The sequence below is a fragment of the Triplophysa dalaica genome, chromosome 18, assembly GCF_015846415.1.
Source record: "Triplophysa dalaica isolate WHDGS20190420 chromosome 18, ASM1584641v1, whole genome shotgun sequence".
NCBI lineage: Eukaryota > Metazoa > Chordata > Actinopteri > Cypriniformes > Nemacheilidae > Triplophysa > Triplophysa dalaica.
The window spans coordinates 1,733,014-1,750,658 of record NC_079559.1 but is presented as its reverse complement, the minus strand read 5'-3'; the positions used below and the strand labels follow the sequence as shown (position 1 = coordinate 1,750,658).

General features: G+C 38.6%; 5 protein-coding genes across 10 annotated transcripts; 1 reads left to right on the top strand and 4 right to left on the bottom strand.

The window, feature by feature from the left end:
- Positions 1 to 105: 105 nt before the first annotated feature.
- gatd3l (glutamine amidotransferase class 1 domain containing 3, like) lies at positions 106 to 3,914 on the bottom strand. Its single transcript, XM_056729825.1, has 8 exons — positions 3,840 to 3,914; positions 3,017 to 3,155; positions 2,869 to 2,921; positions 2,642 to 2,755; positions 1,766 to 1,897; positions 1,319 to 1,411; positions 1,069 to 1,232; positions 106 to 307 (listed from the first exon to the last, which is right to left on the bottom strand). Exons 2-8 carry the CDS (start codon positions 3,134 to 3,136, stop codon positions 171 to 173), a joined length of 813 nt encoding a protein of 270 aa, XP_056585803.1. The 5' UTR covers positions 3,137 to 3,155; positions 3,840 to 3,914; the 3' UTR covers positions 106 to 170.
- Positions 3,915 to 4,826: 912 nt separating this feature from the next.
- On the bottom strand, positions 4,827 to 9,219 carry LOC130407133 (coiled-coil domain-containing protein 74A). 6 transcript variants are annotated; one of them, XR_008904573.1, is made up of 9 exons: positions 8,524 to 9,219; positions 8,049 to 8,335; positions 6,225 to 6,378; positions 5,940 to 6,111; positions 5,759 to 5,862; positions 5,515 to 5,571; positions 5,231 to 5,410; positions 4,967 to 5,084; positions 4,827 to 4,839 (listed from the first exon to the last, which is right to left on the bottom strand). XR_008904573.1 is itself a non-coding variant. In XM_056729823.1 (8 exons), the coding sequence occupies exons 2-8, from the start codon at positions 8,329 to 8,331 to the stop codon at positions 5,076 to 5,078; spliced, it is 912 nt and encodes a 303-aa protein (XP_056585801.1). In that variant the 5' UTR covers positions 8,332 to 8,335; positions 8,524 to 9,219; the 3' UTR covers positions 4,974 to 5,075. The 6 variants fall into 6 exon arrangements, 5 of the variants coding, with proteins under 5 accessions (XP_056585801.1, XP_056585799.1, XP_056585802.1 ...); XM_056729823.1 differs by lacking the exon at positions 4,827 to 4,839 and having other exon boundaries at positions 4,974 to 5,084; positions 5,278 to 5,410; XM_056729821.1 differs by lacking the exons at positions 4,827 to 4,839; positions 4,967 to 5,084 and having other exon boundaries at positions 5,248 to 5,410; positions 8,524 to 8,589; positions 8,677 to 9,219.
- A 139-nt stretch (positions 9,220 to 9,358) lies between these two features.
- Positions 9,359 to 11,773, bottom strand: tmem127 (transmembrane protein 127). The gene is made up of 4 exons (XM_056729826.1): positions 11,468 to 11,773; positions 10,790 to 11,070; positions 10,420 to 10,584; positions 9,359 to 10,352 (listed from the first exon to the last, which is right to left on the bottom strand). Exons 2-4 carry the CDS (start codon positions 11,025 to 11,027, stop codon positions 10,042 to 10,044), a joined length of 714 nt encoding a protein of 237 aa, XP_056585804.1. The 5' UTR covers positions 11,028 to 11,070; positions 11,468 to 11,773; the 3' UTR covers positions 9,359 to 10,041.
- A 585-nt stretch (positions 11,774 to 12,358) lies between these two features.
- ciao1 (cytosolic iron-sulfur assembly component 1) lies at positions 12,359 to 14,578 on the top strand. The gene is made up of 7 exons (XM_056772992.1): positions 12,359 to 12,621; positions 12,794 to 12,942; positions 13,029 to 13,140; positions 13,214 to 13,302; positions 13,402 to 13,597; positions 13,679 to 13,754; positions 13,904 to 14,578. Exons 1-7 carry the CDS (start codon positions 12,486 to 12,488, stop codon positions 14,136 to 14,138), a joined length of 993 nt encoding a protein of 330 aa, XP_056628970.1. The 5' UTR covers positions 12,359 to 12,485; the 3' UTR covers positions 14,139 to 14,578.
- ufd1l (ubiquitin recognition factor in ER associated degradation 1) lies at positions 14,575 to 17,453 on the bottom strand. Its single transcript, XM_056772994.1, has 12 exons — positions 17,329 to 17,453; positions 16,739 to 16,871; positions 16,603 to 16,635; positions 16,396 to 16,517; positions 16,148 to 16,278; positions 15,882 to 15,954; positions 15,732 to 15,800; positions 15,555 to 15,623; positions 15,400 to 15,447; positions 15,215 to 15,303; positions 15,052 to 15,133; positions 14,575 to 14,926 (listed from the first exon to the last, which is right to left on the bottom strand). Exons 1-12 carry the CDS (start codon positions 17,329 to 17,331, stop codon positions 14,852 to 14,854), a joined length of 927 nt encoding a protein of 308 aa, XP_056628972.1. The 5' UTR covers positions 17,332 to 17,453; the 3' UTR covers positions 14,575 to 14,851.
- Positions 17,454 to 17,645: the final 192 nt, after the last annotated feature.

Here is a 17,645-nt window from a genome sequence, read left to right as displayed (position 1 = left end):
CAGATTGCCTTTTACTTTTTCTTTTCAAACAAATAATCTCTCTCTTAGACCACTTTGAAATAACACACACACATGTTGCATGAAATGCTTTTTAATTACTCTCTGTATGCCCACATAATAGCAGGTTCAGGTCAACCTAAAGTTAAGTGTGAAAGCCTTCTTCTCTGGAATCACTTGGCAGTCATACGCATGACGTGTTTGACCATGTTTCCGATACCGTCAAAGATGTAATGATAATGATAGTCGGTCTCCCACATGAAGGTCGGAGTGCTGATCACTTTGTTCTTCTCGTCCACATGAACCTCGTGAGATGAGCAGTTAAAGACAACTTCCTGTCGTGACATCATTCAATTGCTTATATTCTCGAAAGTGAGATGTTAATATTTTTGTGTTGTGACATTTTATTTGTCATTTTAACACTTTGTGTCATTTTTTGTTTAAATTAAAGACGAGGACAACACAAGGCTGAGTTAAAAGTAACACAAAATGTTTTGTCCTTCACTAAACACAGATATGTGTGTGTTAAGAATAGATTGTGTTGTTTGTTTAGACAGAAGATGCGTTCTGTATTTCATTACGCTAATGGAGATATTGGCTTCAATACTTTTCACAAAATTTGAAATAAACATCAATGGTGTTTCTTGTTGGGAGGATATGAGTAAAATCATATGAAAAATTAGTGAATGTAGATGTTAAAGGTTGTCCACTCACAACTCAAAAATATAGATTTTCATGCTACAGAAGTTTAGTTTTCTTGCACATAAAAAACCTATAATTCATGATCACAGTGAAAAACTATTACCAGAAATTATTTCATAATTTATTAATCCTCATGTCATTCCAAACCTGTATGACTGTCTTTCTTCTACAGAACATAAAAGAAGATCATTTGAAGAACGTTGATAACCAAACTCCATTGACGTCCATTGAATGAACATAAAACCACATTTCACAAAATATCTTCTTTTGCGTTCCACTGAAAAAGAGTTACATACAAGTTTGAACACCATAAGTGTGAATAAATGAAGATTCATGAGTTTTGTCTCTTGACTCAATGAAAGGATATGTAAGGTTCGCGGTTGTTGTGACGGGCGCCCATGCTCTTCACCGCTTGCACCATGCTGGTGTTGGGCCAGCGACCCCAGCGGCTGCTTTCTTCGCGCTCGTAACCCATCGTGATCTCCAGATTGGGCAGCACTCGGCAGGCCAGGAGAGGAGCCATGCTGGCCAGACTGAGCCAAAGAAAGAGGACAATCCATTCATTTACAACAATGCGTTCATATTCATGTCGAGGATTTATTCAGAGTTAGACAGATACCCGATGGGTTTGCGAGCGTGATGGAATTCCTTCAGAATCCTCTCCACGTCATTGTTCAGCTTGCAGTCTTTGCCGTCTTTGTTGAAGGTGGACCTGCTCGTGAGGACACATCGCTAAGAACGTCAATTTCTTTTTATCAAATATCTAAATTTAGCTCAAATCAACTGCCTTGCAATCTCCCTCTATTCAGTTTATGTCATGATTTTTTTTATTTGGGATCAGACCTGGATTACTGGTATTCATTGCCAGGCATTTGCTCTCAGACTTTAACATTTGTTTGCTGATAGAAGGATAAGAGGATTTCACTCCAGGAATAGAGACATTAGGTCAGTAAGTGATAGAGTCAGCTTTTCATCTGAGGCTCATCACATATCACATGTGTGCCAATGAAGTGTGTGTGTCTTTACAGTCAGGATTTGCATTTCCATCAATAAGACTGTATCTCACAGGTTCTTGACTATCCCGTGGCCTCCAGGGAAGATGACGGCATCGAAACTGTTGACGTCGAGTTTAGACAGATCCTTCATCTGCGTCATGCCCTGACCGTGACTGAATCGAGCTGATTCAATCATCATGTTCCTGTACACAAGAAACAGATCCGACATCATCATCCTGGAGTCAGGCGGCATTTTGGCACATTTGAAAGTATGAGTGGGTACTATGTTATTTTAATATTTACTGAATGATTTCCATATTCATGTACTAAATGCATTTGCATGGCACACACTGTCATTTTTTGATGCCTTTATTCTTATACAATAACATTGGTCATTTCAGTTTATCATTATGGTTTTACTTCTTTAACTCATCAAAATAAAGATAAAAAAAGTAAAACAGTTCATTGCATGTTTATGCATCCATAGGAAAATCATAGTTTTACTATAATAAGCGTAATAAGCTTCACTAAGCATGGTTTTGCTCAAGTAAATATGCAGTAACCATTGTTTTTGGCAGATTGATTACCATGTGGGTTACTTTAGTTTTATTAAGAAAACTCAAACAATGGTTAACTGTGGTTACTCTGGTGAGACAATGGCAAATTTGTGGTGACTATGGTTTAACTGTGTTTTTTTACTAAACTACCATAGGAAAAACATGGTTATCAGAATAAGAAATAAGGAACGTTACTTTGGGACATGAAGCTTTAAACGTGACCACAGCAGACGCATTAAAATAAAAGGCCTAGAAAAAAGTATTTAAAAAATATAAACCCGCAATTTTACAGAAGAGAATATTCTGTAATTTACTGTGATTCTCCTGTTATATTTTATAATCTGATCATAATCTCATTATTATAGAATATGTGAGGAGTGTGATGTTTACCTGTTGTCGCTAGATGCCGGCTGCATCCTCACGTGGTCGATAACATGCATCTGCTGCTGGTTGGGTGCAAAGATCTGGAAACGGGCTCCATTACGGCTCAGGTGATACATTGTGCTTCAAAACAAGCATTTCACATCAATACACGCGAAATAAAATAGTTGATAAAACTCATTCATTAAGATCGTAATGGTGTTTAATGATTTTGTTCATTTGAGTTTCAAACTCACTAGGTGGCCTCATGGACGTCAGTTCCGTCCCACCAACCACAGCCCGAGAAAACCTTCAACAGAAGAAACCAAACCGTGAACAAACTAAATCATCAAATATCTTTCCCGTGCACTTTCATTGTAGTTGTGTCGGTCTTGACCGTCTTACCACAGCCACGTTGGTATTGCCCCAGTTGCCCCAGTCTCCCCCATGGTGCACCAGACATGCTGGCTGGCGCAACAGCACGGCTGCGGTTTGCTTGGCAAGGAGCGCCCGTGATGCCAACATGATTGACTCTTTGAGTTTACTGCCGAGACGTAAAGCGGAGCTCGATTAAGACTGAACGCAATACGTGCAATCTGCAGCAAAGGAAACCAGTGTCTTTTATACCGATGTTTTATCTGAGACGTCACCCTGTAAGCTGCGTTTCTGAGAAGATAAGGTACTTTGTCTGAGCAACCCTTTTCCTTTCTTCATCGCCTATCTACTAATACCTTCCTCAATTATCTTATTACCCTAAGTCACCCGTAGACTTGTGTGGTACTGTGGCCATCTGATGACCCGCATTTACCCCTTAAACCGACTGTGATCTGTTTTACCATCTGACCTGTGACCCCACTGCACTCACATCAGAGCTGTGCACATTTCTACGCTGTTTACTGATGATGAATCTACAAATTTTGTATGTGTAATAGGCCCATGTGGAATATGTGTATAGTTGGAGAGAAGTTTCTTATATGAAAACTCTTCTATGGATTTAGCCGTTCTCGGTAGCTGTCAGACTTCATGGTGCTGAGATCAGGGGGACAAACCATCTGTTGTACGAGTTCTCAAATTGAACATAATTAGACTTAGTCTCTCCTATTGACACACTCGAGCAGAAATAACTCTTAAATATTGTAAAAGGATTTTTAAAAAATCTTGAAAGGATGGTTCCCAAAATAAAAAGACAATTTTTCCCTTATTATCTCATTCTCATGTCATCCCAAACCTGTATGACTTGTTTTCTTCTGCAGAACCCACAAGAAGATATTTTGAAGAATGTTGGTGACCAAACAACACCGAACCTGATTGACTTCCTTTGTTAACTGTAAAAAAACAGTAAAACTACAGATATTTTCTGTCAGCTGTAAAAACATTTTTTCCCTAAAATCACAGGATATAATAATATATAATAAAGGCTTTTCCCTGTATTTCTTGTAAATTTGCGGTCTTTTTTGTAATTGTACAGTTTTTGAGCAGATTTAAATAAAACAAAATGAAATTCTGTAGCAGCTCCGGCGCAAATAATAAACTGTAAAATAATATTTTTCCCTGTAAAATTGTTTCCCGAGGAAAATGTTTTCCCTGTTGTTCTGTCATTTTACATGTTTTTAGCGTTTTTCAATAATACAGGAACAATCTGTTAAAAAACTGTAAAATTCTGTGTTTTTTACATTATACATGGAAATTCTGTCAAATTTTCTCAAATTATTTATATATATATATTTCTATTTAAATGAGTCGCATACAGGTTTTGAACTACCTTACATGACTGTGAATAAATGAAGACAGAATTTGTTTTTTTAAGTGAACTGTCACTTTAAGACATGTTTTTTAAACATCTTGTCTAATTTACACTGGCTGATTATATCCATTGCATTATTCTAATATAGTGAGCATCATTATTGTTTGCACATGCTCATAAATTTCTTTAACAAACAATCATTTATAAAGCAATGTCACCAGCATTGCTTGATATTGATGTATTGATCACACAATAAAAACTGTACATGAATTCTATTGTAATTGTGTAAATGTAAATAGGATGGACGTGTCAAACAGCGGCTACAGGACTGCAGAGTCTCAGTGTTAAATTGAATGAGATAGCGGACTGTAAAACCCATTACTTAATCAGGTTTTTTTAATCCCAGTAATTCAATGTGGTGCCTGCTGGGATGTTGGGCGATCATCCAACAGGTACTGGAGTCGACGGTCGGTCAGATCCTGTGCTATAAAAACCTGCAGGTAACTTCTCAACAAGGTCATACAGAAGACTGCATGTATGTTCGGTGATGATGTGAATGACACTGGATTTAAAGCAGCCATTGTGTCTGGATTTGTTTGTTGTGATCTTACTTTAGATAAATGAGCAGCTTAGTTCTCATCTCGTCCTGGACGTTTGGCTGCAACTCTGGAAAGTTTCTTATTTAGTTCATTAGGCGACACAGACACCGACTCGACTCACTCATCCTCTCTGAAAAAAGACATATTTCACCTGCCTTCTGTTTCTTATTCCTTACAGACACCGGCATAAAATGTTTGACATCTACGTATATGAAACGTTGAAGAAGATTTCATTTGATTCAATTCTAATTAATTCAATTCAAAGATGTCACATACAGAATAGTAGTTGGACTTTATAAGTCACGTTTAATATCAAAATTCACAGTTCTTCTAAACCGCATCTTGTGCACGTCTTGAGCTTTTCTTTGCCGTTCTGACATGCTGCTGCTGAAGTTGCGTTTGATGGCTGGCAGAAATTTCTCAAGAGTTTCTTCTCTGTTGCTCTGGCTGGGATGTCTGGGGGTGAAACGAAACTTTTTTAGGGGGAAAATCATTGACTTTAGGCTGAAATACATCTTGTCTGCAGTTTTCCACAGAGAGATGCTCTAAAGTCAACCTACTGTTTTTTTGGCAGTGATTTGAGAGGTAGCTTTGGAAAACGTTGATAAGCATCAGTCCTGAAAGTGAAAAGTATTGACAGATTCTTGATTATTATGTGTACTTTAGTACACAATAAAATGTATTTTAGGGTGAATCTCACAAAACCGGTCTACGAGAAAAATAAGAAATCACATTTTGGAGTCAAATATGAGCGAGACATGTTGTCTGGTTTCATAAGATTCACTCAGTAGAATAACATCACACCTGGTGTTGTCACAGAGACAGGCCCTTGCCAGAGAAACAGCTTCGACGGACGATTTCTTTTTGTTCAACACAACGTCTCTGAGAATATTCTTGACCTGCACAAGCTGAGACAAAGACCACGGGCATCACATGTGACATATTCCCCACATAGATCCCAACACACCCATTAAACCCTCCTGACCTCCTGATACTGTGAGATGTTGGCGTGATGAAGCTGACGGATGATGACCTCACACTCGCTCTTGGTCGGTGTGCGAGGATGCTGAGACGGACTGCAGGTGATCCTCAGAGGAAGCAGAGATGTGACGGCGCCTCCGACAGACCCCGCGGCCTCCTCGCGCACCTCCTCAGAGCTGGATGGAGTTAAAGAGGAGAAGTAAAACAAAAGTGTGATTTGTGTGGTGAGGTCAGCTTATCAGAGATGCTAATAGCAGGATTATAAAGATTTATCACAAGTCATAGTCACCTAATGGATCCACACTGAGAATTCTTCTCCTCGCTGGTGGATTTTGAGGTGTTACTGTAGGACCGGACAGAATCTGTAGGAATGTTTGCTGATTTAAAATCTAGCTGACCTTTCGGAGAATGCTGATGCTCCATAACCAACTGATATTGTAATTCTGTAAATAAAACACAGATTTCACAGCCTTTTGGAGACACAATGCATAAATACCATAAATGTTCTCTTTGAGTTGCTTTGAATAAAAATGTCGGACAAATGCACAAATCTAAACGATTATTTCTTTCTAAATAAAACTGTTTATATTAAAGAGATAGTTCACCCAAAAGTGAAAATTTGGTCATGATTTGCTTAGCCTCGTGTCCTTTCGTACCTGTATAATTAACAGAGAAAGATATTTGGAAGAGTGTTAGCAATTCAATTCAATTCAAGTTTATTTATATAGCGCTTTTCGCAATGTGTATTGTTTCAAAGCAGCTTCACAGGGGCAAACAAGAAAAACAGAAAAGTTAAAACACAGCACAATGCATGGTGTTTATACAACGAGTACGATCATTCTAATAAATAATATCTAATTTCTAAATAAATAAATGAATGAATGAATGCAGTCTCCCTAGCAATTTTCTATTCTGTGACATCATTGTCTGCCACAATAGGAGAACTTCAAGGGTAGTCAAAGGTGCCCCAGATCTGTTTGTGTTCCAAATTCTCAAGACTGTCCACTTTGTGTTCAACAGAACAAAAATATATATAATTATTGGTAGTGGATGATGTCACAGAACTGAAAAGTCCTAACATTCTTACAAATATCTTTCTTTGTGTTTAACAGAACATATAAATGTATGGCCCTCCCGGGCTGAGCCTGGTTCAATCATGGGAGTTTGGGTTCCTCGTCACAGCAGGGCAGTGTTGGCCTGCTCACCGGGAGACTTCATTCATTCATTTATTTATTTAGAAATTAGATATTATTTATTAGAATGATCTTACTCGTTGTATAAATACCATGCACTGTGCTGTGTTTTACCTTTTCTGTTTTTCTTGTTTGCCCCTGTAAAGCTGCTTTGAAACAATACACATTGTGAAAAGCGCTATATAAATAAACTTGAATTGAATATAGGGATGCACGATACATTTACGCCCATTTTATCGGATCGGCCGATAATAAAATTTTGGTGGATATATTATAGCCGATAAATCATGAATCATTTCCTCTGGTTAAACTTCTTCATCTGTACGCTGCTCACAGTTAAAATACAGTTCAGTACTGTCTTTCTGTTGTAATCATTCATTTACTGATATTAGCAAAACATTGTTGATGTAGGTACAGTATATACAGTATTTATGAATGTGTAAATTATAGGAACAAAAGCATATTGTTTGAATCCGTCTGCTGTCTGAATACTTTCTCTCTTGAGACCTATTAGACACGTGGCTTTTAAGAACACTTTTCTTGGTTGCTCTTCAATTTGTTTATTAAGAAAAGTTTGAAGGTAAAAGATTTGTGTAAAGTAGGCTTGGTGCATGATTTTCATGGGGGAAAAAGTCAACTAATGGATACCTTGTTTTCTGCAGTGAATATTTTCAAATAAAAGCAGTTGTCCACTTTTTGCCTTTGCTGTAGTCTTTGGGAATTTTATATTGATATTTGGATACAGTATACCGGTTATCGGCTTCCAATGTTAAAGAATGATCAGTCAACGGCCAAAATGTATATATCGGTGCATCCCTAAAATAAGTTTAAAACAACCCGAGGGAGAATCTTCATTATTCAGTGAACTATCGCTTTAAGTTCAGATGTAACCTTTTCAAATGAACTTGTTTCTTTTAAACCTTTATTAACACGCTTCAGATGATCGATTTCAGCATGCAGTCTCTCCAGCGTGTCTTTGTGTTGTTGTTGAAGGAACAGAATGTCTTTCTGCAAAGATGTGATGCGTTTCCCATCTTCATCCACACAGGGCCGAGCAGCTGCTTTCGGACTCTTGATGTTCACAGATGGACATCTGACCATACAGTCGCTAGACAGAAGTCTGGGGTATCTCACCCTGTCCAGATCTCTGACCCTGGACCAGCTGGGTAAGTTTCTCAAGGGCGGCAGATTGCTGGTGGACATGCTACTATTTAGATAATAAAGATGGATCTAATAAAGAAATGGATCTGTGCCGTGTATGTGAATAAATACATTGTACTACAACTAACACACATTTAAAGGATTGTATGTAAAACATCACTACAGCACACTGTAAAGCTTAAATCAACCGTTTAATCTAACTAAACACACAAGTTGATTTATAAACGCCGTTACCTTACGCGAGTCTGTCCTCATTTGCATACGGCATAGCTCATTTGCATAATGTAGTTAGTTCCGTCACTTATCACCAACCGGTCAAAATTTTATAAACATTTCATAAAATTAACACAATCGTTGATAATATGCGATGATATTATGATGATTTACTTGAGTATTTGATCAAATGATGGTCATTTTTCTGAGGTGAAGCCGGTGAGACGCGCCGCGTCTCTTCCTGGATCCATGGACCTGTCACCATGACAACCGCGCGCGCTCTATAAACACAGACGCACGCGCAAGACGTTCTGATTCCGTTTTTTTTTACTTTTTCGTCTTTTAAACATTTTACATGTCAGTGAACATTTCAAATAAAACACAAAGAGGAAACAAGAGCAACACACAAAAACCAGCAGATTATCAAAAATCAGCCAACATGGTGTCAAATCTTCACGATCACAACCATTAATGCAACACAAGTGCAGCATCAAATGTGTCATGCAGTGATTTTATCAAAAATAATCAGAGAAGAGCAAAATCTCAATCAAACGCGTTAAGACTTTCATCGGGACATTCACTCACTGTGACCACCAGAACACACCGAACACAGTTTCACCAAAAACAGATACAAAAAATTCCAACGTATACAAAATAGACTCACAGCGTGATGTTGGCAAACCTGAACGCTTCCAAATTATAATCCGATTATCAGGCAAATTTTGCTGGCTTTGAGATTCTATTTAAACCCAATAATAAATAATAAATAGTTGTATCTGTATGTGAACCTTTAAAACAACATTATCATTACCGACTAAAAGCCTTTTGACATATATTCAATTTTCAAAATTCAATGTCAAATTTTCAAATATATATGTTTTTAATGTGTTAGGGAGATTGCACAAGTAGTTGGCATATTTACACCAGCATTTGTGGGTTACGACTGAAATAAATACAATTATAATTTGATACCTTGGATGATAAGATCAAGTCTCCACAAACGAAATTCAAGGAAAAGAAAACACAACATGACAAAGGTGGCGCTCTGAGAGCCTAAAATGTTGAGTAGCATTTAAAAAAAAGAGAAGTTAAAGATGATGAAACATAAAACAACATAGAGACTTTCATAATTCCCCAAGTTTAGTTTACCAATGAGGCTGTAAACACATCTTCAATAAGCACAGCGACGCTTCGCAAGTCTTCAGGTAATAAAGCGTGCCCAAAATATGTTTTCTAGATCTGTGTGGGATTTCTCGCTGCCAGATACATGCAAACTACCATCAGAAATTCTATAAGCACTGCCGTATTTATTCTCTTTGTTTTATTCCATGCGCACAAGCTCTGCCGGACGAAAGGAAAACTTTAATTTAGTGTGTGGATGAAGGCGATCCGGAATACTGAATATACATATATTACTTTTATAATTGGGAACCTAAAATCTGTACGTCTCTCAGTCTTTTCAAGGTTAATGGTGGCACGTAAGGGCAGAAGTGGCGTCGAGCGGTGAGCGCGTGTGAAAGAAGAAACAGCGGGCGGTGATCAGGGCGTGTAAGCCGGTGGAGGCTGAAACTGGTTGGCGATGTCGTAGTCAACTGGGTATGTTTCATTGCTGTCCTCCATCTCTGACAGGAGCTCCAGTGCTTGCTCCTCCTCCTCGGTGGGGTAATGACGGAGCAGGTTGGCCGCTGTGGCTAAAATTGAAGCTCCGCCAGCGCCGGCCACCAGGTAGAAGCTGATGGCAAATGTGACGTAGATGAGCGAACCGTGATACTTCTTGTGTTGCTGTTGCAGGGACAGGATGAGTTCAGAGGCCCAGTAGCAGAAACCGATGACAGTTGCACACTGGAGAACTAGAATACAGAAATATTATTGATACCATTCAGGACAGAAGACTAAAACAGTTGGGCGCCTTCGTACCTGTGAGAATGTGAGCGAAGGCGTATCTGCGTGTGATCTTCAGAGCTGGATGTTTGGGTCCAAAAACATCCAGCAGAAATGCGGTCAAGCTGCACAGAATACCCAAGAAACAGAAAGCAGCAATGACCCTCAAGAGTAGAACAGACTGAGAGTTGATGCAGAAATCTGTGGGATGGAATTAAGAAACAGGTGGTTTATTCACAGCAATATGTCTTCACTGTTGTCTCCAAAGACCTATAAATGTTCAAATCTCACTGATATTATACTTTAATACAATGTTATACACAAAGTGTATACTTAAATGTAACACCACACACATCTGTAATGTGCACTATGTGCTTATGTCCATTCATCTACCCATGATACCAACCCTCAATGAGCTTCTCATCGATGTATCCCAAGACGTCAGTGATACCGAGCTCTTGTCTGGGGCAGCTTCCTCCGTGAACACGGAGCCAGGCCGGTTCTGCTAGAGCCGTACACAGTGCAGTGATGGAGAGAGCCCCGGGCAGCGCAGACACCAGGCTCCGCTCTGGCTGTTTGGGTAGAGCCGTGCCCCCCCGCCTTCTTCGGTTTCCTGGCACAGCTGTTCCCGGAGGTGCGTACATGATAAACTAACTAAAAAATCTGAACAAATATATTTTTGATGATCTGGGGAAGATAAATATATGGCATCAGGAATCAACAAATAATAAATATTTAAATACATATTAAATATATCATTAAAATAATCTTGGATTTGATCACTAATTAAATAAAAGACACGTGATAATGGGAGATCAGAACAGACACATTTTAACAAAAAAAAGGTTGAAGTATTATTATTTGGCTTATTTTAAATTAATATTCACTCATCAGAACAGATAAATAGACTTGATCAAAGAACAGACTGAATTAAGAAATGACAAGCATATATTTTACAAATAATCTGAGGATTTATTGTTTTTTATTGTATAAAAGATGTATACAGTGAATTGTTCACATCTATTAAACATAGGAGAAATAACGTATAAATAATGTATTTAATTTCTTTAGTAGATTTAGTTACCTGTTCGCTGTGTCTGAAGCTCCTCTGACTGTAATTTTAATCACAATTGATCATTTGTGCTTGAACTGGCCTTAAATCTTAACAACACACACACACACAACCTATAAAAATCGCACAAAATATAAAACGCTCCTCTAAAACAAACGCACAGCTTGGATCGTCTCGAATTATTCCGCCGATAGCCGTTATATTAAAGTCATTTCTCTGTGCTTTATAGATTATTTTCGGATAAAAACATAAACAATAGTCCGACTGCTTCCTCAACCAGACGGAGAGCGATTTTACTGCCGTCTTCCGTTTCCGGCGAGGAGCGGTGTGAACCAATCAGCGCCGTCCGCCCTGCTGACGTCAGTCCTCGAGCACGTGATGTGCTTTCTGAGGTACTGAAACTATTCTCTGTGTGTGATGCAGTTTAAAACCTTCCCTTTAAAATGCACGTATGAACACTGATAAACGACAATTAAATATAGACAAATAAACCCGTGTTTATTATTTAAAAGAGAAACATTTCATGACCATAAAAGTTTCAACAGCTGTTATTTTATTGTGATTTTACGCTTTGGCAGCAATTGATGCACAATAATAATAAAACAGTCCCAATCCTGGAACATGTTTTCATTCAACAGAAAAAAATAAGTGCATGTATTTATTCATATAGCTATATTATATTAGATAAGATAATATACATTATAATTATAAGATAATTATACATTAATTTCAAGTTTATTGTTGAATTTATTGTTGAGATATTATTAATGTTGTAATTCCTGTGTATTGCAGTTTTAAATACTTTCACATATTTCGTTTTGATAAATAATTCATTTTTTACAGGTTGTTTGTAATTCTGTGCCGTTACAGCATCCGGCCTGAAGGCGTCGCTGTTGTCTTTGGCATCGTCAGCAAACCAGTGAAGAACACTGCAGGAAGTTGACAAGATCTGATAAACACGTCCGACAATATTGGTACAGACAGTTCTTTATATATTATATAAGCTTTCATATCACAGATTCATATTGAAATGAAGGCATTAGAGCTTCTGCAGAGGGTAAGCGCGCACCCGGACTCGCGGTGTTGGCATGTCTCCTGGAATCCCGCGGGCACGCTGCTGGCGTCATGTGGGGGTGACCGGGCGATACGAGTGTGGGCTAAAGAAGGTAAAACACACAACCTGTGTTTCATAGTCACGTGTGACATATGCACTTAAAGACTTTGCATGTGCATTACGTTAGAGCTCCATGTCATTTCCATGCTGACACTTCAGTATTTTATATAGGAACTGACTACATGGGTTTATGAATGTAAAGATGTGTTGTTGTATTTTCACAGGTGACAGTTGGGTGTGTACGAGTGTTCTGGCTGATGGACATCAGCGGGCGGTCAGAAAGGTGGCTTGGTCTCCCTGCGGGAAGTATCTGGCATCAGCCAGCTTTGATGCAACTACATGCATCTGGAAGAAGAACAATGATGGTTTTGAGGTTCGTCTTTCAGTTAGTCACATATTTTAACAGGTAAAGCAGGTTTAACTCTCTGTGAGTCTGACGTGTCTGTCATGTGTTTACAGTCGCTTACAGTGTTGGAAGGTCATGAGAACGAGGTGAAGTGTGTGGCCTGGGCTCCATCTGGAAACTTACTGGCCACCTGCAGCAGAGACAAAAGCGTGTGGATCTGGGAAGGTGCGTGTGGTCAGTGATCGCGTTTCGGGTTTGAAAAAGTACTATGAACGCTAAAATCATATTTTTCTTCCAGTGGATGAAGAGGACGAGTATGAGTGTTTAAGTGTGGTGAATTCACACACGCAGGATGTGAAGCATGTTGTTTGGCACCCCACACAGGAGGTAAAACCTTTATGCATCTATGTTTATTAACCCTACTTCGCAATTTGTTCGTTATACCTTCATAACTTGACAATCGGTGAACCCCATTTGCTTTCACAGCTTCTCGCTTCAGCCAGTTACGACGACAAGGTGTGTATTTATAAAGAGGAAGACGACGACTGGGAGTGTCGAGCAACACTAGAGGGACACACGTCCACAGTCTGGAGTCTGACCTTTGACCCTGAGGGACACCGATTGGCTTCGTGTAGTGACGACCGGACTGTTAAGATCTGGAAGGAGTCATCACCTGGAGATGGTGAGAACATGGGCTTTTATATGATTTTCATAGGCTTACAATGACTTAAACCTATTTTTAATACTGATGTTGTTGTTGTAGGTTCATCAGATGAGTCTTGGAAGTGTGTGTGTACTTTGTCTGGGTTTCATGGGAGAACAGTGTATGATGTTGCATGGTAAGTCATTTTAAAATGCACATTTTAAGTATGAATTTTGAATCCCATGATTAAGGCTTTGCTGATTCATTGGCGTTTCCGTCACTATTCAGTTTTTTATTTTAGATTTGAGTGGAGGTTGGTTTTAATATGTTTACTCTTATGTCAAGGTGTGGTCTGACCCGGGCTTTGGCCACAGCATGTGGTGATGATGGAGTCCGTGTGTTTGAAGAGGATCTCACAGCTGATCCAGAGCAGCCCGTCTTCCTCCTGTCGGCCCAAATGCTTAAAGCTCACAGTCAGGATGTCAACTGTGTGGCCTGGAATCCAAAGAAGCCGGGACTCCTCGCTACCTGCAGTGATGACGGAGAACTTGCTATCTGGAAATACAGCGCTGACGCCTGAGCTGTTGCAAGAAAACATGTTTTTCCACTGTTTGCTTTTGGTTTATTGGACGTTTCAATGCTCTGGACCAGTGACAGCAGACTGACAGTTTCTGCAAGGGTTCATATTAATGTTTCCATCAAGGTTTTGATTGATGGTTCAGGCACATTTCAACACATTTTTCTGGTTTTTATAACGCACAATAAGCTCAATAAGCTTTTAAAGTAGTTTTTGCATCAAGACTGAAAAGATGTCTTGAATTCCTTACTGAAATATAGCTTCTTCGTGCTAAAACTGCATACACTCTTTATAAATATTGTCTTCATAAATATGTCATTGAAATTCAGCTGACATGTTTTTAAATATCTTTGTCCGTGGTGGATCCTCATCTTGAAATGAGACTCAAATAGATCTAATCATGTAAATGGCACATTTTCATATTAAAGAAAAAATCTGATGAATTTCAGCCTAATCTTTATTTAAATTATTTGGAGAAATATGCATAGAAATGTACTAAAGAAAAGGGTTTGGTCAATTAAAAAAAACAAGATTTAACACAGCAAACCATAAGCAAATCAACGTTTGTAACGTTTTTAAAAAATGTCAGAAAAGTCAGGCAAATGTCTTATGGAATAACTGTCCAAACTGAGTATCTCGATCATTTACTTGAGAATTCAATAACAGCTCAAATAACCAAGCAGTAGAAGGAGTTTTCGGATGTGTCCCGTGTGCATTTAAGGATTTCTGCCTTTTTTTCGCAGAGACTGTCCTTCACCAGAAAAAGCGATGAAGTTACTCGCAGAATCATCCTGGACGCAATAAAAATACATAATTAAAGTATGAAGTGTTGATTTGTTTAATATCAGTCAAACAAACCCTGCATGACAATATTTGCCTTGTAAAGTCTCTTTTTTTTAATGTATAATTCACTCACCGTCTCTATTCTGCGGGGCTGTTGTCTGGAGTTACGAATGAAGGTGATCCGTCCGATTTTGAAATCATAGTTTGGAATTCCACTGCACAGGGAGACAAAAATGTATGATATATTGAAAGCACATTTTAAATTGTGGCAAGTTAAGGTAAGAGGGAAGCAATACCGTTTGATATCGCTGGGATCAATGGGTGCTGGACTGGGCTCAATGCCTTTCTTCTTTCCATCCAGACGATTCCCAGAGCCTGTAAACGCCTGTGAAGTGGAACCAGAAGGTATTGTCAACACAAAGTGATCAGGTTTTTCATTAACAAAAAGATAACATTCAATTTCATAATCACAGCGACTTACTCTAAAGCCCATGTCCATCTCATAGTCACTAGGATCTGGCTCCTCCTCCTGCGCCAGGGTGAGAAAGCGTGTCACACATGTACAACACAAAAATTATGCTTGTAAATGATAACACTAAATTATAATGAAAATGCATGGCTGGTGTGAGAACATACAGCAGGCTCTTCAGGATGCGGCATGTGTCTCTCTGGTTCTTTATAACCAAGAGGAGCATCAAAGTCCACCTGATGGGAAGGAAAATATTTACAAATGAGTTATAAAAGGAGACCGTGAGGATACTTAAAAGAGAATATAGCAAGTTTCGTAATTGTGTATAAAAGAAACAGCCCTACATTCATATCACACTCAATGATGGACACAGCCTTGTCTGGTTTGGTCTCCATGACTCGTAACTCGTAGATCTGAAAGACAGTAAGTTGTAGCTTATGTTTGCTGCTGTAATTTAAAGAAAATCACTTTGTGTGTACAACTATAATATTCACCTTTTCATTGTAGTTAATAGCAATCACATCTCCTGTGGTCAAACAGGCAAAATTCCTCAAGGCATTCTCTAAACTGTAAATATCAGAAAGAAAAGATCCACATATGAGCAGATATCCAGATTTATTAAGAGATGTTATCGATATACAAACATTGTTGAAACTTTGTACTATGTAGCAGTTGTGATACTATAGTCAACCCCTGAATCGTTTTTTTGTTTTCCTCAATCATGTAAGTCGCTTTAGATAAATGCATTGTTTTCACTTACACAGCTTTGGGGTTTGTGATATCAAGGAAGTCTGGACTCTGGGGCTGAAATTTGGAGTACGTGGCCACCATGAGGTTGACGCTCTCCACCTGGACCAAACCCCCTTCTTCCAACAACAAGTTCTGCATCATCTAATGCAAAATTGGATGCATTCAACATCGGTATTTTACAATTCTTGATAATCGTGTGTTATAACAATGCACATATCAAGCCTCCGATAAAGGTCTGATAATAATAAAGGTTTGTACCCAGTGGGGGAGATAACAGATGCCCTCATCCGCCACAAACTCCAGAACTCCACAGTGAGTCATTCTGTCTGAATTCTTGTTGGTGAGTTTGAACAGCATGGGGTATGTGATGTTAAGTCTGCCTGAGAAGACAAAGCTGTTCAAATTAACACACAGGACATAAATAACGGAGTTTACTTAATGTTTAAGATAGTGTAACTGACGTACTCAGCTGGTCCAGAGCCGACGGAGGCATGATTACTGAAAAGACACAAAATTTGGTTAGTTAAACCAAAGCCACCAAACTGTACAAAACACATGAAAGAGCCCATTTAATCTTCACACGTTTGAGATCATGACCTACTCTTTCCTCCTTTCTCCACATCAGAGCGGTCATTGGGCCCAGCCAGCATGGACACGGAGTAACAGCGGTACTGTGTGGAGAAGCGGTTCTGGAAGACCCGACCCACATGAGGCTCAAACATGTTAAAGGAAAACTGATGGGGAAACAGAACAGATCCACTCAGAACAAATATGTATACGTCTTCAATATACACATTGAATATACAATATTCATATGGGTGTATGTGGATATATTATTTGTGCTGCTTAGACAGACAGATAGATTTAATATTTAAACTTTAAATATATTTAGACAAAATGAGTCAACAATATAATAACCATTAGCATTTTGCATCGTATGTTATTGCAACAATATTGACAACTAACGTCTTCACGTTTTATTCCATTATGTAACTATCTTTAAAATAATAATCTGCTGAATAAACACATTTAAATGTAAATTCAACAATAAACAAATAATACGTATTTTGCCACAATGACACTGCAGCTTTATACTGTTCTTAGCTTAGCATCACATTACCATTTTAACATCTACGTTAATAAAAGACGCATAATGATAAACGTGACAGCAGTTCGACGTCGATTACGTACCATGTTAGCCGTTTATCAGCTTGACAGCAGTTCCGCGACAACGAGGTAAAAATACTGATAAAAACTCAACAAAAACAACAGCTCTGCTTTCACTGGGACTGCTTCTTCCGGAAGTGACGCAAAAACACAACAAACGTTTTAGCCAATCACGTCTCTCTTTCACGCAAGGGAATAGGGCTCTAGCCATGGCGCAAATTATGTTTAAAAATATTTGTAATTTATTTGAATTAAACAAAGTTCTCATGTTTATACATAATCCCGAAAACATGTGAAATTTAATTTCGTTAAAATTACGTTATTCTATTGGACGAGGGTAA

Bases quoted from the DNA above. Each gene is read 5' to 3' on its own strand.
- gatd3l (XM_056729825.1), bottom strand. From the start codon at position 3,136: ATGTTGGCATCACGGGCGCTCCTTGCCAAGCAAACCGCAGCCGTGCTG. The intron at 1,898-2,641 runs GTAAACATCACA...TCTTGTGTACAG, and splicing joins CCGGCATCTAGCGACAACAG to GAACATGATGATTGAATCAG. The intron at 1,412-1,765 runs GTGAGATACAGT...CCTCACGAGCAG, and splicing joins CACGGGATAGTCAAGAACCT to GTCCACCTTCAACAAAGACG.
- LOC130407133 (XM_056729820.1), bottom strand. From the start codon at position 8,331: ATGTCCACCAGCAATCTGCCGCCCTTGAGAAACTTACCCAGCTGGTCC. The intron at 5,572-5,758 runs GTGTGATGTTAT...TTTCACTTTCAG, and splicing joins TGTCTCTGTGACAACACCAG to GACTGATGCTTATCAACGTT. The intron at 5,411-5,514 runs GTAGGTTGACTT...TTTCACCCCCAG, and splicing joins AAATCACTGCCAAAAAAACA to ACATCCCAGCCAGAGCAACA.
- tmem127 (XM_056729826.1), bottom strand. From the start codon at position 11,027: ATGTACGCACCTCCGGGAACAGCTGTGCCAGGAAACCGAAGAAGGCGG. The intron at 10,585-10,789 runs GTTGGTATCATG...TCCATCCCACAG, and splicing joins CGATGAGAAGCTCATTGAGG to ATTTCTGCATCAACTCTCAG. The intron at 10,353-10,419 runs GTACGAAGGCGC...TCTGTATTCTAG, and splicing joins CTTCGCTCACATTCTCACAG to TTCTCCAGTGTGCAACTGTC.
- ciao1 (XM_056772992.1), top strand. From the start codon at position 12,486: ATGAAGGCATTAGAGCTTCTGCAGAGGGTAAGCGCGCACCCGGACTCG. The intron at 13,303-13,401 runs GTAAAACCTTTA...TTGCTTTCACAG, and splicing joins TTTGGCACCCCACACAGGAG to CTTCTCGCTTCAGCCAGTTA. The intron at 13,755-13,903 runs GTAAGTCATTTT...TCTTATGTCAAG, and splicing joins ACAGTGTATGATGTTGCATG to GTGTGGTCTGACCCGGGCTT.
- ufd1l (XM_056772994.1), bottom strand. The intron at 15,955-16,147 runs GTAAGTGAAAAC...TGATATTTACAG, and splicing joins ATCACAAACCCCAAAGCTGT to TTTAGAGAATGCCTTGAGGA. The intron at 15,134-15,214 runs GTATTGCTTCCC...CTCCCTGTGCAG, and splicing joins GATCCCAGCGATATCAAACG to TGGAATTCCAAACTATGATT.